At 39.5% G+C, this 18,484-nt stretch overlaps 2 protein-coding genes across 4 annotated transcripts in view; one reads left to right on the top strand and one right to left on the bottom strand.

Moving 5' to 3' along the window:
• Nucleotides 1-4,117, top strand: part of tox2 (TOX high mobility group box family member 2) — a 102,018-nt gene extending 97,901 nt beyond the window's left edge. For all 3 annotated transcript variants that reach the window (XM_061687851.1, XM_061687849.1, XM_061687850.1), the window contains 3 exons: nucleotides 773-1,183; nucleotides 1,251-1,402; nucleotides 2,579-4,117. In XM_061687851.1, the coding sequence (XP_061543835.1) occupies nucleotides 773-1,183; nucleotides 1,251-1,402; nucleotides 2,579-2,621 (606 nt within the window). In that variant the 3' untranslated portion in view covers nucleotides 2,622-4,117. The remainder of the gene's footprint in view (nucleotides 1-772; nucleotides 1,184-1,250; nucleotides 1,403-2,578) is intronic.
• Nucleotides 4,118-14,497: 10,380 nt separating this feature from the next.
• Nucleotides 14,498-18,484, bottom strand: part of snta1 (syntrophin, alpha 1) — a 31,491-nt gene continuing 27,504 nt past the window's right edge. The window contains exons 7-8 of the mRNA XM_061687601.1: nucleotides 16,734-16,921; nucleotides 14,498-15,918 (exon numbers count right to left, since the gene is read on the bottom strand). Coding sequence (XP_061543585.1) covers nucleotides 15,826-15,918; nucleotides 16,734-16,921 — 281 coding nt within the window. The 3' untranslated portion in view covers nucleotides 14,498-15,825. The remainder of the gene's footprint in view (nucleotides 15,919-16,733; nucleotides 16,922-18,484) is intronic.

The raw sequence follows: 18,484 nt of genomic DNA, 5'->3' as shown, positions 1-18,484 counted from the left end.
AAAATTCAAATTCTTCACAATTTAGAGTCGCCCATTTGTTTCTTATTTGTGGTTCTAATTTGGTAACAATTGGACAAAATCTCAAGAGAAATTGGTCTTTGAAGGACACCTTGAAATGGCCAAATGACCCAAAGTGGCTGCATCAAACCAAAATGGCAGACTTCCTGTTCGTTTCACCAAATGGCTTCTTTGATTTGTTCCTAGGTCTACTTATGATAGACATGCTTGCCAAATTTGGGGGGAATTTCAGAGCGACGGTTTTAGAATGTTATGTTCTAAGGTGAATCATCAAGAAACAGAATTAATTGCTATTTAGCATCATCCATCTGTCTAGTATTTGTGGACGTGTTCGACTTTGGAAGGACACGTAGAAATTGTCAAATGACCCTAAAATCAAATCAAAACAACTAACGTCCTGCGCTTTTTCAGGAAAGGATTCTTGAGACTTTTTAGTGGGTCTCCTTATAATAGACATTTCTACCAAAATTCATGTTGCTAAGTGAAACTGGCTGCGGGGGCTGCAAATGGAAAACGCCACACTGTTCAACCTAACTAACGGAAGTCTGCTAGCTTAATGCTAACATATAATACGAGATGCAATAGACGGGCAAACGGAAATTAGCATAGATGTTACAAACCTTAAAAGCTGCTACTTTAATACTCAAATACAGACAGAGCATACAACAATACTTACAGCCATACAGTATATTATTGCTTGAGCATATGATGAAGAAAAGGAAACAATTCCAAGTGTTGCTGTTGTCCTCCACAGACATACAATGACCCCTTGGAGACAAAAAGTGCCCAAACAAGCCAAGCGTCTCCTCACATGCTGCCCGCCAACCCCTCCCTGTACAGCGTTCCGCCCCCTCCCCAGTCTTCGTCACCCTACCTGGGGCCGGGGTCCTTCCCCCTCGCCGACCTGCAGAGCTACGCCGGCCACGCCCCTCGCCACGCCCTCTCGCAGACGCTCAGCCAATCGCAGATGCTGCCCAGCATTAGTGCCTCTCCGCCCTCCTCCTTCCAGATCAGCCCGCCGCTCCACCCCCACCAGCAGCTGTCACTGCACCAGAGCTCGCTGCTCAACCAGCCAATCCGCATGCAACAGGTCCAGTCCCAGCCAATCATCTCTCACCAGATGGGCCTGCAGGCCTCCCTTCACTCCCCACCTCCAGGCCAGCAGGTAGCGTTCGCCTCCTCTCCGTCGTTCCTAAAATGTCTCCGTATTCACCGAGTTCCTCCTTCTCCAGGGCTTTCCACACCTCCAGTCAGAGTATCAGAAGAGCATCGGAGGGCCACAGTCTCCAGGAGGGTCCGGGGGTCCCGGTCCGGGTCCGGGGGTTTCTTCCGGCCACGACTGGGACGGGGAATACTGCAATCGGGAGTGCGGCAACCACTGCAGGTAAGTGCAAATGGGCGGAACACTTTAGGAGAATTTTTCATTTGTCGGTCGGGGTGACAGACAAAATCACCGCAACTTCTTGCTCTGATCATCAGTATGGTAGTTATAGTCCCAGGCCTTTAGATACGAGTTTAATTTGTTCTGTGACCACGCTCACAACTCAAAACTTCCCCATTCGAATGAATGAAATTGCCATTTATCCGTTCCCACCGCCTAAAAAAAACAACAAAAATGTTTGCAATGCGTTTCTTAATAAGAAAAATAGCTCTCTATATCAATATTAAAACTTACAGTAATGACTTAATTCAGTTGAATGAATGGAAATTAAACTGTTTTTGTCACATTTATTGCTTCAATTTAATAGTCATTTTTGATGCTCCTTATGGTGTGTGCACTTTGGCCACCTGGGGGCAGTATAATACATCCATCCATCCATTTTCTTTACCGCTCATCCTCACAAGGGTCGCGGGATGCTGGAGCCTATCCCAGCTATCTTCGGGCGGGAGGCGGGGTACACCCTGAACCGGTCGCCAGAGAATCGCAGGGCACATAGGAACAAACAACCATTCGCACTCACATTGACACCGAGGGGCAATTTAGAGTCTCCAATTCATGCATGTTTTTGGGATGTGGGAGGAAACCGGAGTGCCCGGAGAAAACCCACGCAGGCACGGGGAGAACATGCAAACTCCACACAGTCGGGGCCGGGGATTGAACCCGGGTCCTCAGAACTGTGAGGCTGACGCTCTAACCAGTCGTCCACCGTGCCGACCGCTATAATACAGACATACGGATATACACTCACAGTTCAGCTTCTAAGTAATTCTTCACAGAAGAATATAGAATATATGCCTGTAAATCTTGTTATATTATCTGTCTCTATGTGTCGTATTGTTAGCGTTAAGCTAAACAGACTTTATTTACAACCACTGTTGTATTAGTCCTACCCTGACTGGTCTAAATGAATAAGGTTCTTGCACTGACGTAGCCCAGTCATCCCTTAATGTTGAAGAAGCAGGTGATAGTTTGCAAGTACTTATTTACTGGTCCCCAAATCCAAAATCACTCGAATTCTTGCCTTTGTTTGAGAGAATCCAAACCAGTAGGGTCCTGGAGAGTTGCCCTGTTTCTAATCTTGTGTGTCAGTCTAACTTTTTCCTTTGATGTCTTTTGCAGCGGCAGCATGATAGGCAGGGACAAGCCCCTCTACCTCACCTGAGCCCCCACCCACACATCAAAAGCGGCCACCAACGGGGCCCGACCGACCGCCTCCTCTCTCCCTTTCCTCCTCCCTTACATACGTGTACATATGTGTACTTAAACATGCAAACACGCCGCTCCACGCCATTGTTTCCTCTCATGACGGGACTTTTCGGCGGGACCGGGTGGGCGGGGGGCAACTTCCTGTACAAGCACTTACGAGGCCCCCGCTCCCCTTGTGGTCGCTGCGCGGCAGGCGAGGCCGGGCTGTGGCGCGCTCGTCCTTTTTGTCCCCTCAGGGACCCCATCCAGCTTTAATTAGAGAAACTCTGTTCTTGATGTTGTTGTTGTTGTTGTTGTTGTTACGCTTTTTATTTATTTCTGCCTTGCTTTTTTTTTCCCCCAACTCTGCTGTGGAGATATATATATATATATATATATATATACTCCCACGCCTACATTTTTGTTTTTGCTTAAAGGGGACATATTGTGGCAAAATTGACTTTTTAATGTTTGTATACAAATAGTTGTGTTTCTGGAGTGCCTGCCCACCTGTCTAGTGTGAAATTAAACTACCAAGTGAATCTTTAGTTATCTGCCTGTTGTTTTTGAAAATGTGTCTGAGAGCATATCTGCCTCACTGTGATGTAACAATGGGGCTAATTTGCATAATAGCCTCCCGCGCATCAAGTTTCTCCACCACTGACATAACAGATTAGCATTAGCACACATTACCTTCTTATGACAATGTTGGAATTAGGGATGGGAGAATACCGACATCAGGTATCGATAGCGGGCTGGTACCGGCCTCGTTTCAAATTATCGGGTACTCGTAAAGGCTGCCGATACCAGCCATCGAAACGTGAGGCAAAAAACTCTGACATTAAGTAAGTCCACCTCGCCGGTAGCTGGCGCTACACTACAGGGGTTTTGACACGTTGGCAAATCATCATGTGCGATCCTTTTGGTATTTTGGCAAAATCATGTCACGGATGTTTTATGAAGACACCTGGGAACAATTTTAAACTGTGGAAAGAAATGCACAATATGTCTCCTTTAAGGACCTGCAAATTGATATAAAGAAAAGATCATGACTCTTTTTTTTTTTCTATTTTTATCGTTATTTTTAAATATTAAAGACCCGTGGAGGTCCAACGAGCTGTCACACAGTGTGATTGTAAATACAACTTTTATGGGATCAAATAAGGAAGTTCACATAGGGTTCTTCGTCTTTAAAAAAAAATTACATGTACGTCATTGAGAGCGTGCGTGTGTTTTTATTTTTATTTTTATTTTTTTTAACTGAATTCAACCCACATTTCATTATATGGAAGGACATAAAAAAACATAATAATATGAATAAGTTAATAATGCATTGCCTCAAATAATTAATAAGAAAAAAAATGCCGCACCGTGAAGACAATTTTAGAATATACAGTATTTTAATGTTGCTTTTTTATTTTATTTTTTTCTATAGGTTTCTGGTTCTTTTGATATTTTTTAACTCCTGTGTGATAGGCATAAAATGCATTTTGATGTTTTTTTTTTTGTTTGTTTTTTTTAACCACCTGACAGTTTTAAGTTGTGTAAAAAAAATAATAATAAATAAAAATAAAGACAAAAAAGCCAATTGTGGTTATATTATTTGTAAAGTCAGTAATGATAAATATTTTAAATGGTTATCAATATTTTTGCCAAGTGCTGATCAGCCAATTAATTTTTTTAATTTATGAATTAATTAAATGATTTATTTTCTTATTTTGACAGGTCTCCTTTTGTTTTTATGTTGTTTTGTTTTCTTTGGTTTTATTTTGTTTGGTTTTCATTTTACTTTGTTTTTTATTTGTTTTATTTAATGTTTTACCTTTTTATTGTATTTGTTTTATTGTACTTTATTGAGTTTAGTTTTGTTTTATGTTTCATTTAGTTTTATTTTCTTTGTTTTTGTTTTTGATTCTTTTGTTTGAAGTTATTTTTATTTTACTTAGTTTTTCTTTCTTTTATTTTGTTCATTATATTTTGTTTTCTTTTTTTATTATTTTGTGGTATTTTATTAGATTTAGTTCATTTGTTTTAAGGTTTAACTTTATTCTTTATTTTTACATAGTTTTTTATTTTACTTGTTTTTCTTTTTATTTGTTAATTTTTTGGTTTTATTTGATTTGTATTTTATGTTGTTTCATTTTAATATGCATTACATTCGCTTGTTTTATTTTATTTTCCATTTATCTTCATTTTATTTTGTTTTTTATTTTTGTTTTATTTGATTTTCATGCTCCCCTACATAAGGTCACAAGACAGATTACATTTCTTTTTCTTTCTTTTGTACATTTGTCGCTGCTGCAGTATCTCTTTGTGTCACAATGCTTCTTTTTATTTTCCCAACCTGCATTATGAAGATGATAATAATAATAAAAATGTTTAAAAGTGACCATGACAGCTGATGTCTTTTTATTTATCCACTCATCTAATCTTTTAATCTTTTTGATTGCAGTGTATATATAACGCTCTGGACTGGCCTCTTCCTCTGTCAGTAGAAAAAGACAAGTCAGAGAGAGCATACATGACAAGTGGCTGGCTTGGCTTGTGAAAGTGGTTCATGTTGGGTCACATCGCAAGACAGCCAAAGAGAATCCAAAAAAAGAAAGAATAAAAGAAACACAGACATTTGTAAAAAAAAAAGTTGCAAATGAAGCAGCCCGTTGTAGAGACAAGCCAAATTGATGTGACCAGACGTCCTCTTTAGCCGATGAAATGACCCAAATAAAGCTTGTTATTATTACCACAGTTGGCATGTATTCTTCCATTTTTCTGTGACTCGGGTTTTTCTTTGGGGCCTGCTTCCTTGCACAGAAGTTGGCTGCCACCCTTTTAAGTTTTGTTTTGTACACTCTGTTCTCCTGAAATGTCCTCCTTTTGGCCCCTAAAACAGATTGTGAGCATCGATAATTGTGGCTTTAAAACCCTTTAAGCGACGGATATTTGCACACAAATGTTGGAGCAATACATGTAGACGGATAGTATAACAATACTTACAGACATATATTATTTATCCTCTATGAAATATGACTTACTGAGTAGTGGGAGAACACTTGGTCTTCATTTGTGTCTGCATGACTCTAACATACAGTACTGCCTCCCAGTGGCCAAGGCAGGTACACCAGAAGGAGCAGTACGTTGAACTGGATTGCAGCATTAGATCATGATGCAAAAATTATCAATATTCATATTACTCTGTTTTAATAAAGTACAACAATATAGAGTGCTATTTCTTACTGGGGGAAAAAAAAACACAAAATGTGTTTTTTTAAAACTAAACTTAGGGCCCATTTCCTTGCCGAGCCATTTTTTTTTTTTAGTCCTCCCCCGAAAAAGAATATGAAAAAAAAAGTTCTTGTTTTATCCAATCGACTTCAAACGGTAACTATTTGAAACGTTGCACTAAAAACATTTCAATAACTTGTTTTTCTCCTAAATTGAAGTGTGAGAAGAGAAAAAGTTGTTCCCTGCCACATGGACGTTGCCGTGAAGTACTTTTAAACAGCGACTGCACCTGGCTCAAAATGTTCCAGTTGCGACTCTGCTGCCACCGCTGCGGTGAGAGCGGCGCAGACGGAAATGCTGGCGGCTTTGACGAGAAAAAGAAACAGGTTCCACTATTGTGTGCACAAGACGTTTTCAACACAGCTCGCGCATTGTGAATGTTCACATGCATAGGCCTGTTATCGTGTTACGAATCGACACGTTGTTTCAAATGAAATTATGTTTGATGATAGTGATTTTTTTGCAGCATTTGCTGCAGCTGCAACTTACATAGAAGGGGGTGACAAAATGTACCGCGGGACAGGATGTAACAAACGAGGCTCGAAGCACATTTGCAGTTTCACACCTCAGCATTTGACGTAACCTCCTTCACGTGCTACATGTCAATTTCACCATCATCCCATTTTGACGCGTTTATGCAATTCGAGGCACTGCATTCAATGTCTAACGTGGATGCATTTGTCATTTGAGGCAAGTGGGATGGTATTTTACATATTCAATCAGAGGCACTATCAAACACGAGTTGATGAAGAGACTTTGCATCTGTACGACTGCATTGAATTTGGCTTAATACCAATTTGGGTTCTTTGTTTTACACAGATAACGAACATTGTACGAGAAGAGTACCTGTATATCGAATGCAAATAACTAAAGTGACTAACAATAGATGCACAAGATGGACTATTAACTATATATACTGTATGTATATATAAACATACACACAAGAAAAAAAAGACCTGGACTTCAGAATGCCTCATTTTTTACACTGTTACTTATATTTTTATATCAATAAAATGTACATTTGTGAATTTCAAAAGGCTGCCACAACCTTTTTTCGCCAAAAAGTGTGATTTCATTTTCTCAGTGGGCATGCATTATTTCGCTCCACTATGACTCGCATTTCTTTTGAAGTCGCGACCTGAAGACCTCTTTACCAATCCGTGGCTTCGAAAAGAAATGAAACGATTCTGTGGTCTGTTGTCGTGTTGTTGTTTTAAAGTAATTACGGCAGAAACGGGAAATATGGTCAGCGTGCAAATGCTAAATGGGCTCGAGAACATTGAGCTCAAGTCACACTGGGTGAGAAAAACCAGAGCGAAAAGCACCAGGCGCTGTGCCGTCTGCGCGAAAATGAAAATAATGCCGCCTCGAGCCTTTCTCCTTCTCAGCACTTGTTAGCGTGAAGTGGAGATGAGTCAGATGGAGAGATCTGTTCCAGTCGTCACCGCCGTGTGAAAGTCAAAAATATGGCCGCGCTTACGCTTTAAATGCTTCCGACACTCCGTTTGTGCTGTATCATCCGACACGTTGTGAACCCGGTGAGAATTCCGCCACTGACAACTGGAGTGGGCTAACTCCATTTGGGCCATTTTGATTTGAAGTTTCTGAGCTGCAATACAATTTGGGGGATTTATATCTTGGTTATTAAACCAAGATATCCATTTTGGTTTTTCTCTGGATATGCAATATCGTTGTTCCCTTTTTGTAGTCTTACCGTACATATCGAATTTAGAAGCGCAATGTGTCGACTGTAAAGAAATTGACATCCTGTACGGCGTACTATTCGGTTTCTTTCGAGACCTGATGCTAACGCTAATAGCGGCGCCGTGATAAACTCTTCAATCCAGTCGCTCATTAGCGCGTTAATTGCATTCGTTAACCGCTCGCCGCTAATGACTTAAATCCCGTTTTCCTCTCACGCCCACACCGACTTTGTTTCCGCGCTTGTCACTGTCAAACATTCCGGTCATGTTTTTATTTTATTTTCGGATTAATCAACTGAATGGAAACGGCGCTGAGGAATGTCGATTCCTGTTTAATTGAATTAGGGCGTGCGGTGTGTGTGATTTTCTGTGTTTGTGTTTGGCAGCTGCCATCTGTTTGCCTGAGAGCAGCTCTATTAATAAGCCATTCACATTGAGATGGGCCTGTTTTTCACCCCTCTCTCTCTCTCTCTCTCTCTCTCTCTCTCTCTCTCTCTCTCTCTCTCCATCTATCTTATTACCATGGAAATTGTCAGATACTGCCAAAAGCACCAGAAAGCACAGACAAAAGAACGCCGTTTTCAAAATACACCTGAGCCAAAAAGAACCGAACTGCAGTCTAAATACAAAGGCGAACAATTAATGGCGTGCATGTTTATTGACGGGGGAATTCACACGGGAGCATATGCTCATGAATAGCCCGGGATAGAAACATACGTCAATATATCTCAATGTGGCTGGGATGTTATGCAAAGTTAAATAAGTATGAAAGTATGCATGAGCGGCGTGAAATGGGCTTTTGCTTTGCCCGTTTAAAAAAACGCCTCGTCGCGAGCTCGTTTCTTTAGCCGCTTCTTTTTAATCGCCAGATTTACATTGATTTGCATCACAGACAGTAGTAAATAGCAGAAAACCTCCAAAGTTGAAAACAACAGAAGGACTCCCCCCCCCCCCAGGTTTGTGGAGGAAAAATGAAAAGGGACTATGTGCGTCAGTCGGCATGCATTACTCCATTGTGCAGTCACTCGCGTTTGACTTTCAGTCCCGATATGATCTCTGCATGTAAAAACTGTCAATTGTTTTCTCACGCTGTCTTCATGTAATGTCTTTTTTTTAATTATTTTAATTAATAATTTAATTATTATTATTGGCACGGTGGCCGACTGGTTAGAGCGTCAGCCTCACAGTTCTGAGGACCTGGGTTCAATCCCCGGCCCCGCCTGTGTGGAGTTTGCATGTTCTCCCCATGCCTGCGTGGGTTTTCTCCGGGCACTCCGGTTTCCTCCCACATCCCAAAAACATGCATGAATTGGAGACTCTAAATTGCCCGTAGGTGTGATTGTGAGTCTAAATGGTTGTTTGTTTGTATGTGCCCTGCGATTGGCTGGCAACCAGTTCAGGGTGTACCCCGCCTCCTGCCCGATGACAGCTGGGATAGGCTCCAGCACGCCCGCGACCCTAGTGAGGAGAAGCGGCTCAGAAAATGGATGGATGGATAGATTATTGGCCGGTCTACATGTCAATGATCGAAAAAACTGGAAAATCTGAATTTTTTAATTATTTTATACTATATTATTATGAGTCTATTTTTTTTCACTACTTCACTCATGGGCTGGATATCAGGGAAGCGTTTTGCTGCCACACCAGAAAGAAAAAAAAAAGTTCACTATCGTGTTATAACGTGATGAAGTTCATGTTTTGTGATAAATGTCATGTGCTAACGTGACAGATTTCACATTTTAATGTGATAAGTTTAGTATGCGTTATAACGTGAAAAATAAATTGCTTCATTTTGTTTAGCCCAATGCGGAAGTCAAACTTGAGCATACATATGGTTATTGTTATGTACTGTATTTGTTCCTACAGTCAAGCATTTGTCTTCATAAAGTGAGTCGGAATACATTTCGGATTATTGTTCAAATTGTTTTGATGATGTCTCTGCGCTTAAACACTAACAAACTTGTGGGAAGTATGAACACCTAAAATGGTGTTCTTGTCATCATGGCAGTCAATATGAACCCCCCCCCCCCCCCCCCCCCCCCCCCCACACACACACACACACACACACACACACCCTTAAAACCGCACTAAGATCAAGGAATTCCAATCCGGTGCTTTGTGCTCAGTATTCCGATCACACACACGCCTCTCTCCTGCAGTAATACAAGTCTACTTTAAAATTCATAACTACATTTAGGAGGTGGGTGGGTGGCTAGGGGGGGTTCCGGGGGTGCCCTGATGGAATATTTCCAAGGAGCTTACTTGTGCGAAAATACAATTTGCTTTGGCATATTTAACAAGCCGCTCCCCATAAAACACACAAGAGTAGTAACGATCCTAAGAAATAGTGCGGGTACTGGAAAGAAAAGAAAAATGTTAAGTTACAGTCGTTTAGCTTGTGATTCTGGGGGGCAATGGCAGAAAGTTAGCCTCAGCTTTCATTTTATGCCTTTTATTTTCGCATGCTCACATTTGACATGCGTATTGGGGAAGGTGATGGGAACGTGCACCTTTCCAACATTCCACCTGCACTTAAATGCCACCGCCATTGTTGTTCCTGGAAAGTTCCACATCCAGAATCCTGCTTTTGAAGAGAGGGGAGAGAAGAAGAAAAAAAAAGTCAACGCGTGAACGTGATTGTGTGTGTGTGTGTGTGTGTGTGGAAAAAATAGATAACATGCTCTTTGAATTGGAATATGAATTGCTCATCTCATGCTTCGGTATTAATCTCTCGGCCTCTTTATTCGCTTGAGTCCTTTTGTGTTAAAAAGAGTGGAAAGGATGGAGTGGGGGGAGAAATAGTGGATATTGTAGGATGTCCTGTTCTGAATTAGGTCAGCTCCAATCAAATCTTAAATAATGTTAACCCCCCCCCCCCACACACACACACACACACACACACACACAGCATCATTTCTACACTACTACTTGAAGGAATATTCATGCCTCTCTTTGTGCTTCCTCCCAATGGAGACACAGAGACGCCCACTGACTCTCACGCGGCACGCGAGTGCCACCTGGCGGCCACATACATATATATATATATATATAGAATCAAGAAAATACACAACTCCCATTGACTGTAGAAATGACGATATTAATAAAAATACAGTACAAAATAAAATGTCAATAAAAATAACGTCATTATTAAAATACATTAATACAATCAATTATTTAAAAACAAAAAAGATAAAGAAATCAATTTTAAAAAAGCAAAAATAAAATAGAAATAAATTAAATCCATCCCAGGTAACTGAGCGAGAGGTGGAGTACCCCCTGGACTGGTTGCCAGTCAACTTTTTATTTATTTATTTGACATAATTGGTTAACTTTTAATTCATTAATTTTAAAAGCACATTTTATCATACATTTTATTTCACCACCAAAGTGGCCTTAGGAGGGAGAGAAAGAGAGAGAGAGAAATTATAAATGTTTAACAACAAACACTTCTTAAAGTTTAAATACAAATGTATTGAATTTAAAAGTTAAATACAACTGAAATGTACTTAGGAAATTATTCTTTCGCGTTCCGCTAGAGGAAGCCTGCGTCCACAGTTTGGGAATCACTGTTTTTCTTCAAATCAAATAAATTATGTTACAAAGCTTCTAGAGCACAGGTGTCAAACTGGTGGCCCGGGGGCCAGATCCAGCCCGCCCCGTCATTTTATATGGCCCGCGAGAGTGTGCATCGACTTTGTGTTTCAAATTGCAAATCGGCTTCACTTTTAAAAATGTTGAGATATTGCAAGCATTTTTTTTTGTTACCAACCCCCCTTTTAAAGTCAAATTGATTCATACTGTATTTGAATAAACAGTTTTTACTGGCTTCTGATTTCAAAAGTAATTATCCATTAATTTGTGTATATGTAATAATATGAGGCAATCATGTGGGTTTGCAGCCAGAACAGCCCTCCGAGTGGAACCATAACTGCGATGTGGCCCGCAACAAAAATGAGTTTGCACCCCTGTTCTAGAGCAATATTTGTATACTTTTTTTTTTTGCATCTATTTATTTTTTTTCTTTGTACATTTGCAACACGTGTCGTCATAAATGTCAGTCGTTTAGAGCAGGCAATAATCCACTTCCACATGGGAGGTCCACAATGTGCTCGGGTGGACCTTAAACCTAATTAAAACACGTCCGGAATGAACAAGTCATCTGTCACTTTGACACACTCCAACATCTCGTGGGAAATCTTCCTGGGAAAGACGATTATAGCCACGTTTTCGTCCATATTGTCACTTCCTGTAGGTGTCCCAAAACTTTTGTCCACAGCTGGCATGTATTTGGCAGTAGTCGAAAGAAGAGGAATCAAATGCGCCGCACAAATGTAGGCCTGCTCCCTTGGGACCTCTTCTTTTATGTATCATTTCATGTGTTGTTATGATCGCGTGCATGTCTTTATTTATTCAGTCGTTAACTTTTCTTGGGTGACTCACAATTAAGAAATGTAAGTTAATTATGGCAATGAAGCTTATTTGCATTGACAAGTACAATACTTGCTTGATTCTCGTCAGCTAGTATACAGCAATTAAGGTTAATGGCGAAATTTGTGTTTTTAGGAGGGAAGCGTATTTGAGAACTAAAAGAAAATGGATGCCACTATGTTTTTCTGTAAGACAGTGGAAGCATGCAAGTAAAATATAATATGCACTGCATTGACAAAAGTCTTGGACTATTTTTTTTATCTATTCAAAGAGTAAAATAAAATAAAATACACGCTGCTGGGGCTTATTTAAATAATAAAAAGCAACATCTTAATTAATGGAAATATATTTTTTAGAGGGGGGGGGGGGGGGTGGGGGGGGTATTACCTCTGGTTAACTTTCTCCCGATAAAAGGTCCCTAAGTTATATTAAAACACAATTTGGAGGTTTTACAGGGTCCCTTACATTGTTATGTCATACGGTAAATGCTCCAAATTAAACACACACTAAAATGTAACCAATGTAAATACCTACATAGCCCTTAAACCTCCTTGGAAATGATTTTTCTTCTACACTTTCCTTTATTTTTAGCCACAATTCCTACACTGCTGTAGATGCCATGCTTGCTTTGTCGCCTTGGACAAAAATGGGAAATTCCCGTTTTGTCCGCCACCTTGTTCCACATTCCTCACCAACACCGTGTGCCTCCACATCCTTGTTCATCAAAATATATTCAACATCTGCCCCCACACAATCCCTTTCCCACCCCCTTCAGCAGATCTGACAGGCTGATTGCCAATTTCGCCAGAGTTCAGCAGAAGCCAATGTGAGAGCACCCCTGCCGTTGCCACGGTAACGCCGCAACAAGAGGAGGGTGAGTGGAAAAGAGGGAGGGGGGGAATATAGATGTGATCAAATGGGATTGTTTTGAAATATGCGCAGCTCGCATCGTGTGTTTTTGCCACACACACACACACACACACACAGAGCATCTGCTCCATGCTGATAACACATCCTTTTTTGCAGTTAAAAGCCTGTACAAGGGAAAACAGTTGGCTAGCAGCAGGCCTAATTGCCTCCATTCACACACCCCGCTGACTTACGCAGCCCACCATCACCATCATCTTCATCATCATTATACACATCTGTGCGCATGTCATAAACACTCCCCTGTTGAATAAAGGCCGCACGAGAGGCACTTTTGTTTTTGCTTGTTTTGGATGATGAGATGCGGCATGAAAGCGCACTGCTGCTGTATGAGAGGAGCATTTTTTTTATTTCCATTAGTCAAAGGTCGCAATATTAGATACACCCAGGCAAAAGGTCAACAGCAAAGGGGGGGGGAGCCTATTCCCCCAAAAAGTTTTGTGTTTTTATAAGGAAAAATATCACTCTATAATATAGTACACTAGAGTAATGAAATGATTAAATAGAATGTAAAGATATAAATGATTCAATAGAATGTAAAGAATTAAAGATTTTTGCATCATGATTGAATGCTGCGATCCAATTCATTGTGCGGCCCCTTTCTGGTGTACCCACCTTGGCCACTGGGAGGCAGTATGATTCTGTGACTATGAATGACTATGCTAACTGTTTGCATGTCAATGGCGTTTTTCATTATATGTTAACATGTAAAACTAGTGAGTTGGGTCACACGTACAGTATGTCATGCCACTGTATTTGAATACATCCTCCCATATAAACCGAAAAAAAAAAAAAAGAGATTTCATGCACATTTAGAATTAGATATACACATATATATTCACATACATAAAAAGGAAAAATTGGAACATTTCCCAAATTTTCCACCCTCAACATGTCATACAGGTAAATGTAAATTGTATAATGTGCTTACAAAGTAAAAGGACAAAATTAGAGGTAAAAAGTCAAATGCATTCGAGTATATTATATTTTTATTTTTTAAAGGAAACACAATATAAGGAAATATTTTTCTGAAATTTGAAAATGATCATTTTAATACATGTATAAAGATTGTTGTACTACAATCGTTTTTAATCAACCTATGAAGTGCAAACATTTTCGTAGATATGACATGAGCATCCTTTGGTCCCTTGAAAGGCACTACAATTTATAAATCTAAACAATTATTATCAACGTGTACAAAAAAAAAAAAGAAAAAACTAGTGGACAGTTTTCTTCTCTTTTGTTTTAACCCTTAAATGTGACTCACCCTTCATCCATCCATTTTCTGCAGCGCTTGTCCTCACGATGGTCGCGGGTGAGCTGGTGCGCATCCCAGCTGACTTTTGACCCAGGACTGGTCGTCAGTCAACCTCAGGGCACGTTTAGACAAACAACAATTCACTCTCACATTCACACCTACGGACAATTTAGTCTTCAATTAGGCAGCGATTTTAATCCCAAACCTAAGAAATGTGATACGTGCGAATCCAATAAAACAAACAATAAAGGAAAATATGTTAAAAGTTAAAGTTTATTACATGTTTATGTACAAACAACCCTTGAAAGGCACACCTTTTGCTTGTTTAAATAAGAATATACATTTTATTTTGGAGATCGTTGAGGCATTTATTATGAATACAAGTCGGTTTTTAGTGTTGTGATAAGATAACATTTAAACGCCACATATTTCATGTTTTTTACAAATACAACATGAGTGCTTTGTGATGAAGGCCATTCGCCCGCTCCGGTGATTAAATGAATGAAAACAGAATAGAAAAAAAATACCTTAAGCAGATTACACACATACCAATTTTTAACATTTTAACAGATTTTTAAAATTTGAAAGACCCCTACTCATGACAATCTTTTATTTTATGTAGGTTTTATTTTACTGCAACCAGTCTTGTGTTGAATTATTTGTGTATGTTCAATAAAATTCTTTATATTAAAAAAAACAAACAAAAAACAAAACAAAAAAACGACTTTGATCGCAAGTGTGGGAAAATACCTTAACGCTGATTAATGATTTACGATCGTAAATACTGAACAGGTATAACTAATGATTGTCAGCCCCGATTGTTTTCCGAACTGATCGGAGAGGGGGGGAAAAATATCATTCTTCATTCTCTGCTAGGCCTCCATGTTAACATGGATATTTGAATTGAACAGCCGTCAATGGCAATGAATGTTAACATACCCCACAAGACAGGATAATCGGGCCTTTGCCGACTTTGATTGGAATGGCTCAAATTCGATCTGGTTATCGATATGTCTGCACTGAGCTTTTGGTGAAGCCCGTCTATTTATGAGGTAAGTGCCCTCTTTGCGAGTTGCCTTAATCAAAATTTGCAGCTAGGGTAAAACAACTCAATAAATAACTTAATTTCTTTGTCATATTAGGTTCTTATTTTGGATTATTCAAAAAAAAAACATCATGAAAAAGTGTAGTTTTGTGAAAAGGCAACTTAAACATCCTTAAGTTCATCACTTAATTAATCCTTACATCCATTTTAGATCACGCAGTGATCAGTCTCCCGTCACTCTGCTAACGCTGTCATCTTTTAATTAATCATTTAATGAAACAGCCGTTTGTCCAACATCAACCATCATCGGAACAAAAACAATACGAACGGTCGCTATACTGTATAATCAACGTGTGAATCATGAGCTGTGCATTTGTGAAAAACCTCAACGCTCAAATGTCCGCCGGTCTTTCACGAGAGACCAGGAGGAGCGGTTTAGTCATCACTTGCTCTCAAGTCAGTCTGGGATGTGAATTACTAATAAAAAAAAAAATAAAAAATAAAAAATAAAATCCTAATGCTAACGTTGCAGACGTCATCATGCCAGGAGGCCGAGTCGCTTGACCTTTGCGGAAAGAAACGAGTGGATGATGAACACAATCGTCTTGGGGCAAGAATGAAGGTCCAGTTGCTGAGGACAAAAAAGTGGCAATTAGTTTTTGAACAACGCATTTTTAATCATTTATCCAAACTGGTGTATTACTGCATTTCCTCAAAAAGCAACCTCCCCTCGAATAGATTTTCAATATAAAAAGTAAAAAACACTAAATAGTGATATACATTGATGATTTACTTATGATTTACTTTTTAAAACAATACTGCAACATATTTATTTTAATTGGATATACATAGTATTTAGAATTTGTGTAATTGTAATGAAATAATTGTGTCATTATATTTAAAATGACAAATAATGGATAATTATAATAGACATTCATATTATTAAGAGTAAAATGAATATGCATTTGTACAAATAAAGCACTGCACTCTAATCAATGGCTAATAAAGTCCTATATATTGTCAATATACAGTAAATGATGTATTTATACATTTAAATTATTTGCTCTGTATTTAATTAATTTTACCACAAATTTGTATTCTTAACTGTATAATGTAAAATATATTTTTAATAATTTACATTTATAGTAATTATACCAAATGTCTAACAATTTTAATGTATTATCATTCTTATTATTATTTCAAAATTCATTATATATTAAACATGAATTAAAATGCATTTCAACAAATAAACACCTCCACTCTAATTAATGCCTTACTAATAGTGACAGTTGTCATGTGTATTAGGATAAAAAGAGATAGGTTGCTTAATTATTTTGTCCCTATTTTATGTGATCAAGTCAGTCAATTGAGAACCAGTTTCCTTTTACGGTCACTTTAGGAGGTGAAGAAATAGAGTACGGGAAATGCATGTGCTGCTCGACTCACAATTTCGGCCTCAGGCCCCCCAAAGTCGAGGAACATCATGCGGACGCCGTCGTCCGACGACATCCTCAGACGCTCGAAGGGATGCTGCAGCAGGACGCACTTGCGGACGCCCAGCTCTTCGGTGAATAGCGTGAAGCCCTCGTCGATGTGCACTCCCAGGGTGCACTCCTTTCCGTTCCAGCTGCAGGCTACCGTGGGGAGTACATAGCGTTTATAACCTCTTATTCTACGCTTAGGAGATCATTGGTTTCGCAAACATTTTTTTTTTTTGGTCTTTGCAGCACCTCGTGTGACCACTAGAGGACACTTAAATACAATAAAAGCGAGTTTCCATGTGTTTCCACAGTATATAATAAAAAAAGAGACCATTGGTTGTAGTAGAAAGTCTTTTTCATAGTCACTAAAACCAAGGTAACAATTATGTTAATTTTTGCTCTAAATCTTAGCCCCGTTCTCCAATTATTCTCTGAAAAATAATGTAAACAACGTCATCATTATCTCAATGACGGACTCTTAACGTCGTCTGGTTGTTTACGTCTCCCGAGTCGGCATGTGGGTTGTGTCAAAAGCAAACACGATATGGATCATTTTGAGACGAAACAAATATTCATGTGAACTAAATGTGGGAAAATCATTTGAACTGGGCGTGAATGCGTGCTCGTGTGCATATTAAGTTTGTCCATGCGTGATGTCATATCAGTTTATTTTAGTGTTATTTAGGTTACTATGCTAGCTAGGGCTGTGCACAAATGGGTGGTGACTCAATTTGGGATTCGAGTGGGCGTGCAAAAGCGATCATCAACTCGGAATTTTCTGACTCGAATCGGAACAAATCTCAAAATATCTTCGGTACTTTATTCTGATGAGAGAGAGATGAAATTGATGCCATGCTGCATTAACTTAAAAAAAACAAAATATATTAGGATTTTTAGCTGTTGTTAATAGCTGATGCTTTTTTGTCTTACAGTGCATGGGTGCAGTTGTTTTCTGTTCTTGCAGTCATGGATCACAGACGCAAATAGCTATAGATTAGCAAATAGCTGTGTCAATTAACCTACCATGCATGTTTTTGGGATGTGGGAGGAAACCGGAGTGCCCGGAGAAAACCCACGCAGGCACAGGGAGAACATGCAAACTCCACACAGGCGGGGCTGAGGATTGAACCCTGGTACTCAGAACTGTGAGGCAGACACTCTAACCAGTCGTCCACCGTGCTGCCATTTTAAACGAAAAAGAAAAAAATTTACGGAGGGAGAAGCGGCAGCCAAAATGCGCCAGCGTACTCTCTTTCCGGTTCAATCGATAATGAAATTGGATGTTAAATCTGTTGGACAGTGACATGTCTTTATTTTGGAATAGTACAATGAGTAACGATTTGATTCTGATTCGGAAGTCATTCGTTACTCTACGAATAACGAATCGGCACGTAGAAGACATGTCCGAGCCCTAATTGCTAGCTAATACTACTGATGAGCCTCATGTGAAGTTGGTTTGTTTGTGATGAGTAATTTAACTACTGAACATAATAACATGGTTTCACAAGTGTGTACATCCTAGATGCATGGAGTTGGTGCTTTATGATCATCTCTATTTTAAGTGCTTTGCCGTCTTGTGGCATCTATACGAAATTAAAAACCCCTTTTAGGTGCGCATCAATTATTCGCAGATTTTCGCTCATTTGCGGGAGGGCTCGGTCTCCATCTCGTGAATAGTGGGGGTTCACTGTAGTGTGTGAACTGCTGTGTACATGT

Source organism: Phycodurus eques, chromosome 10 (genome assembly GCF_024500275.1).
Source record: "Phycodurus eques isolate BA_2022a chromosome 10, UOR_Pequ_1.1, whole genome shotgun sequence".
In the NCBI taxonomy this organism is placed as follows: Eukaryota; Metazoa; Chordata; class Actinopteri; order Syngnathiformes; family Syngnathidae; genus Phycodurus; species Phycodurus eques.
This window is presented reverse-complemented; position numbering and strand designations above follow the sequence as displayed.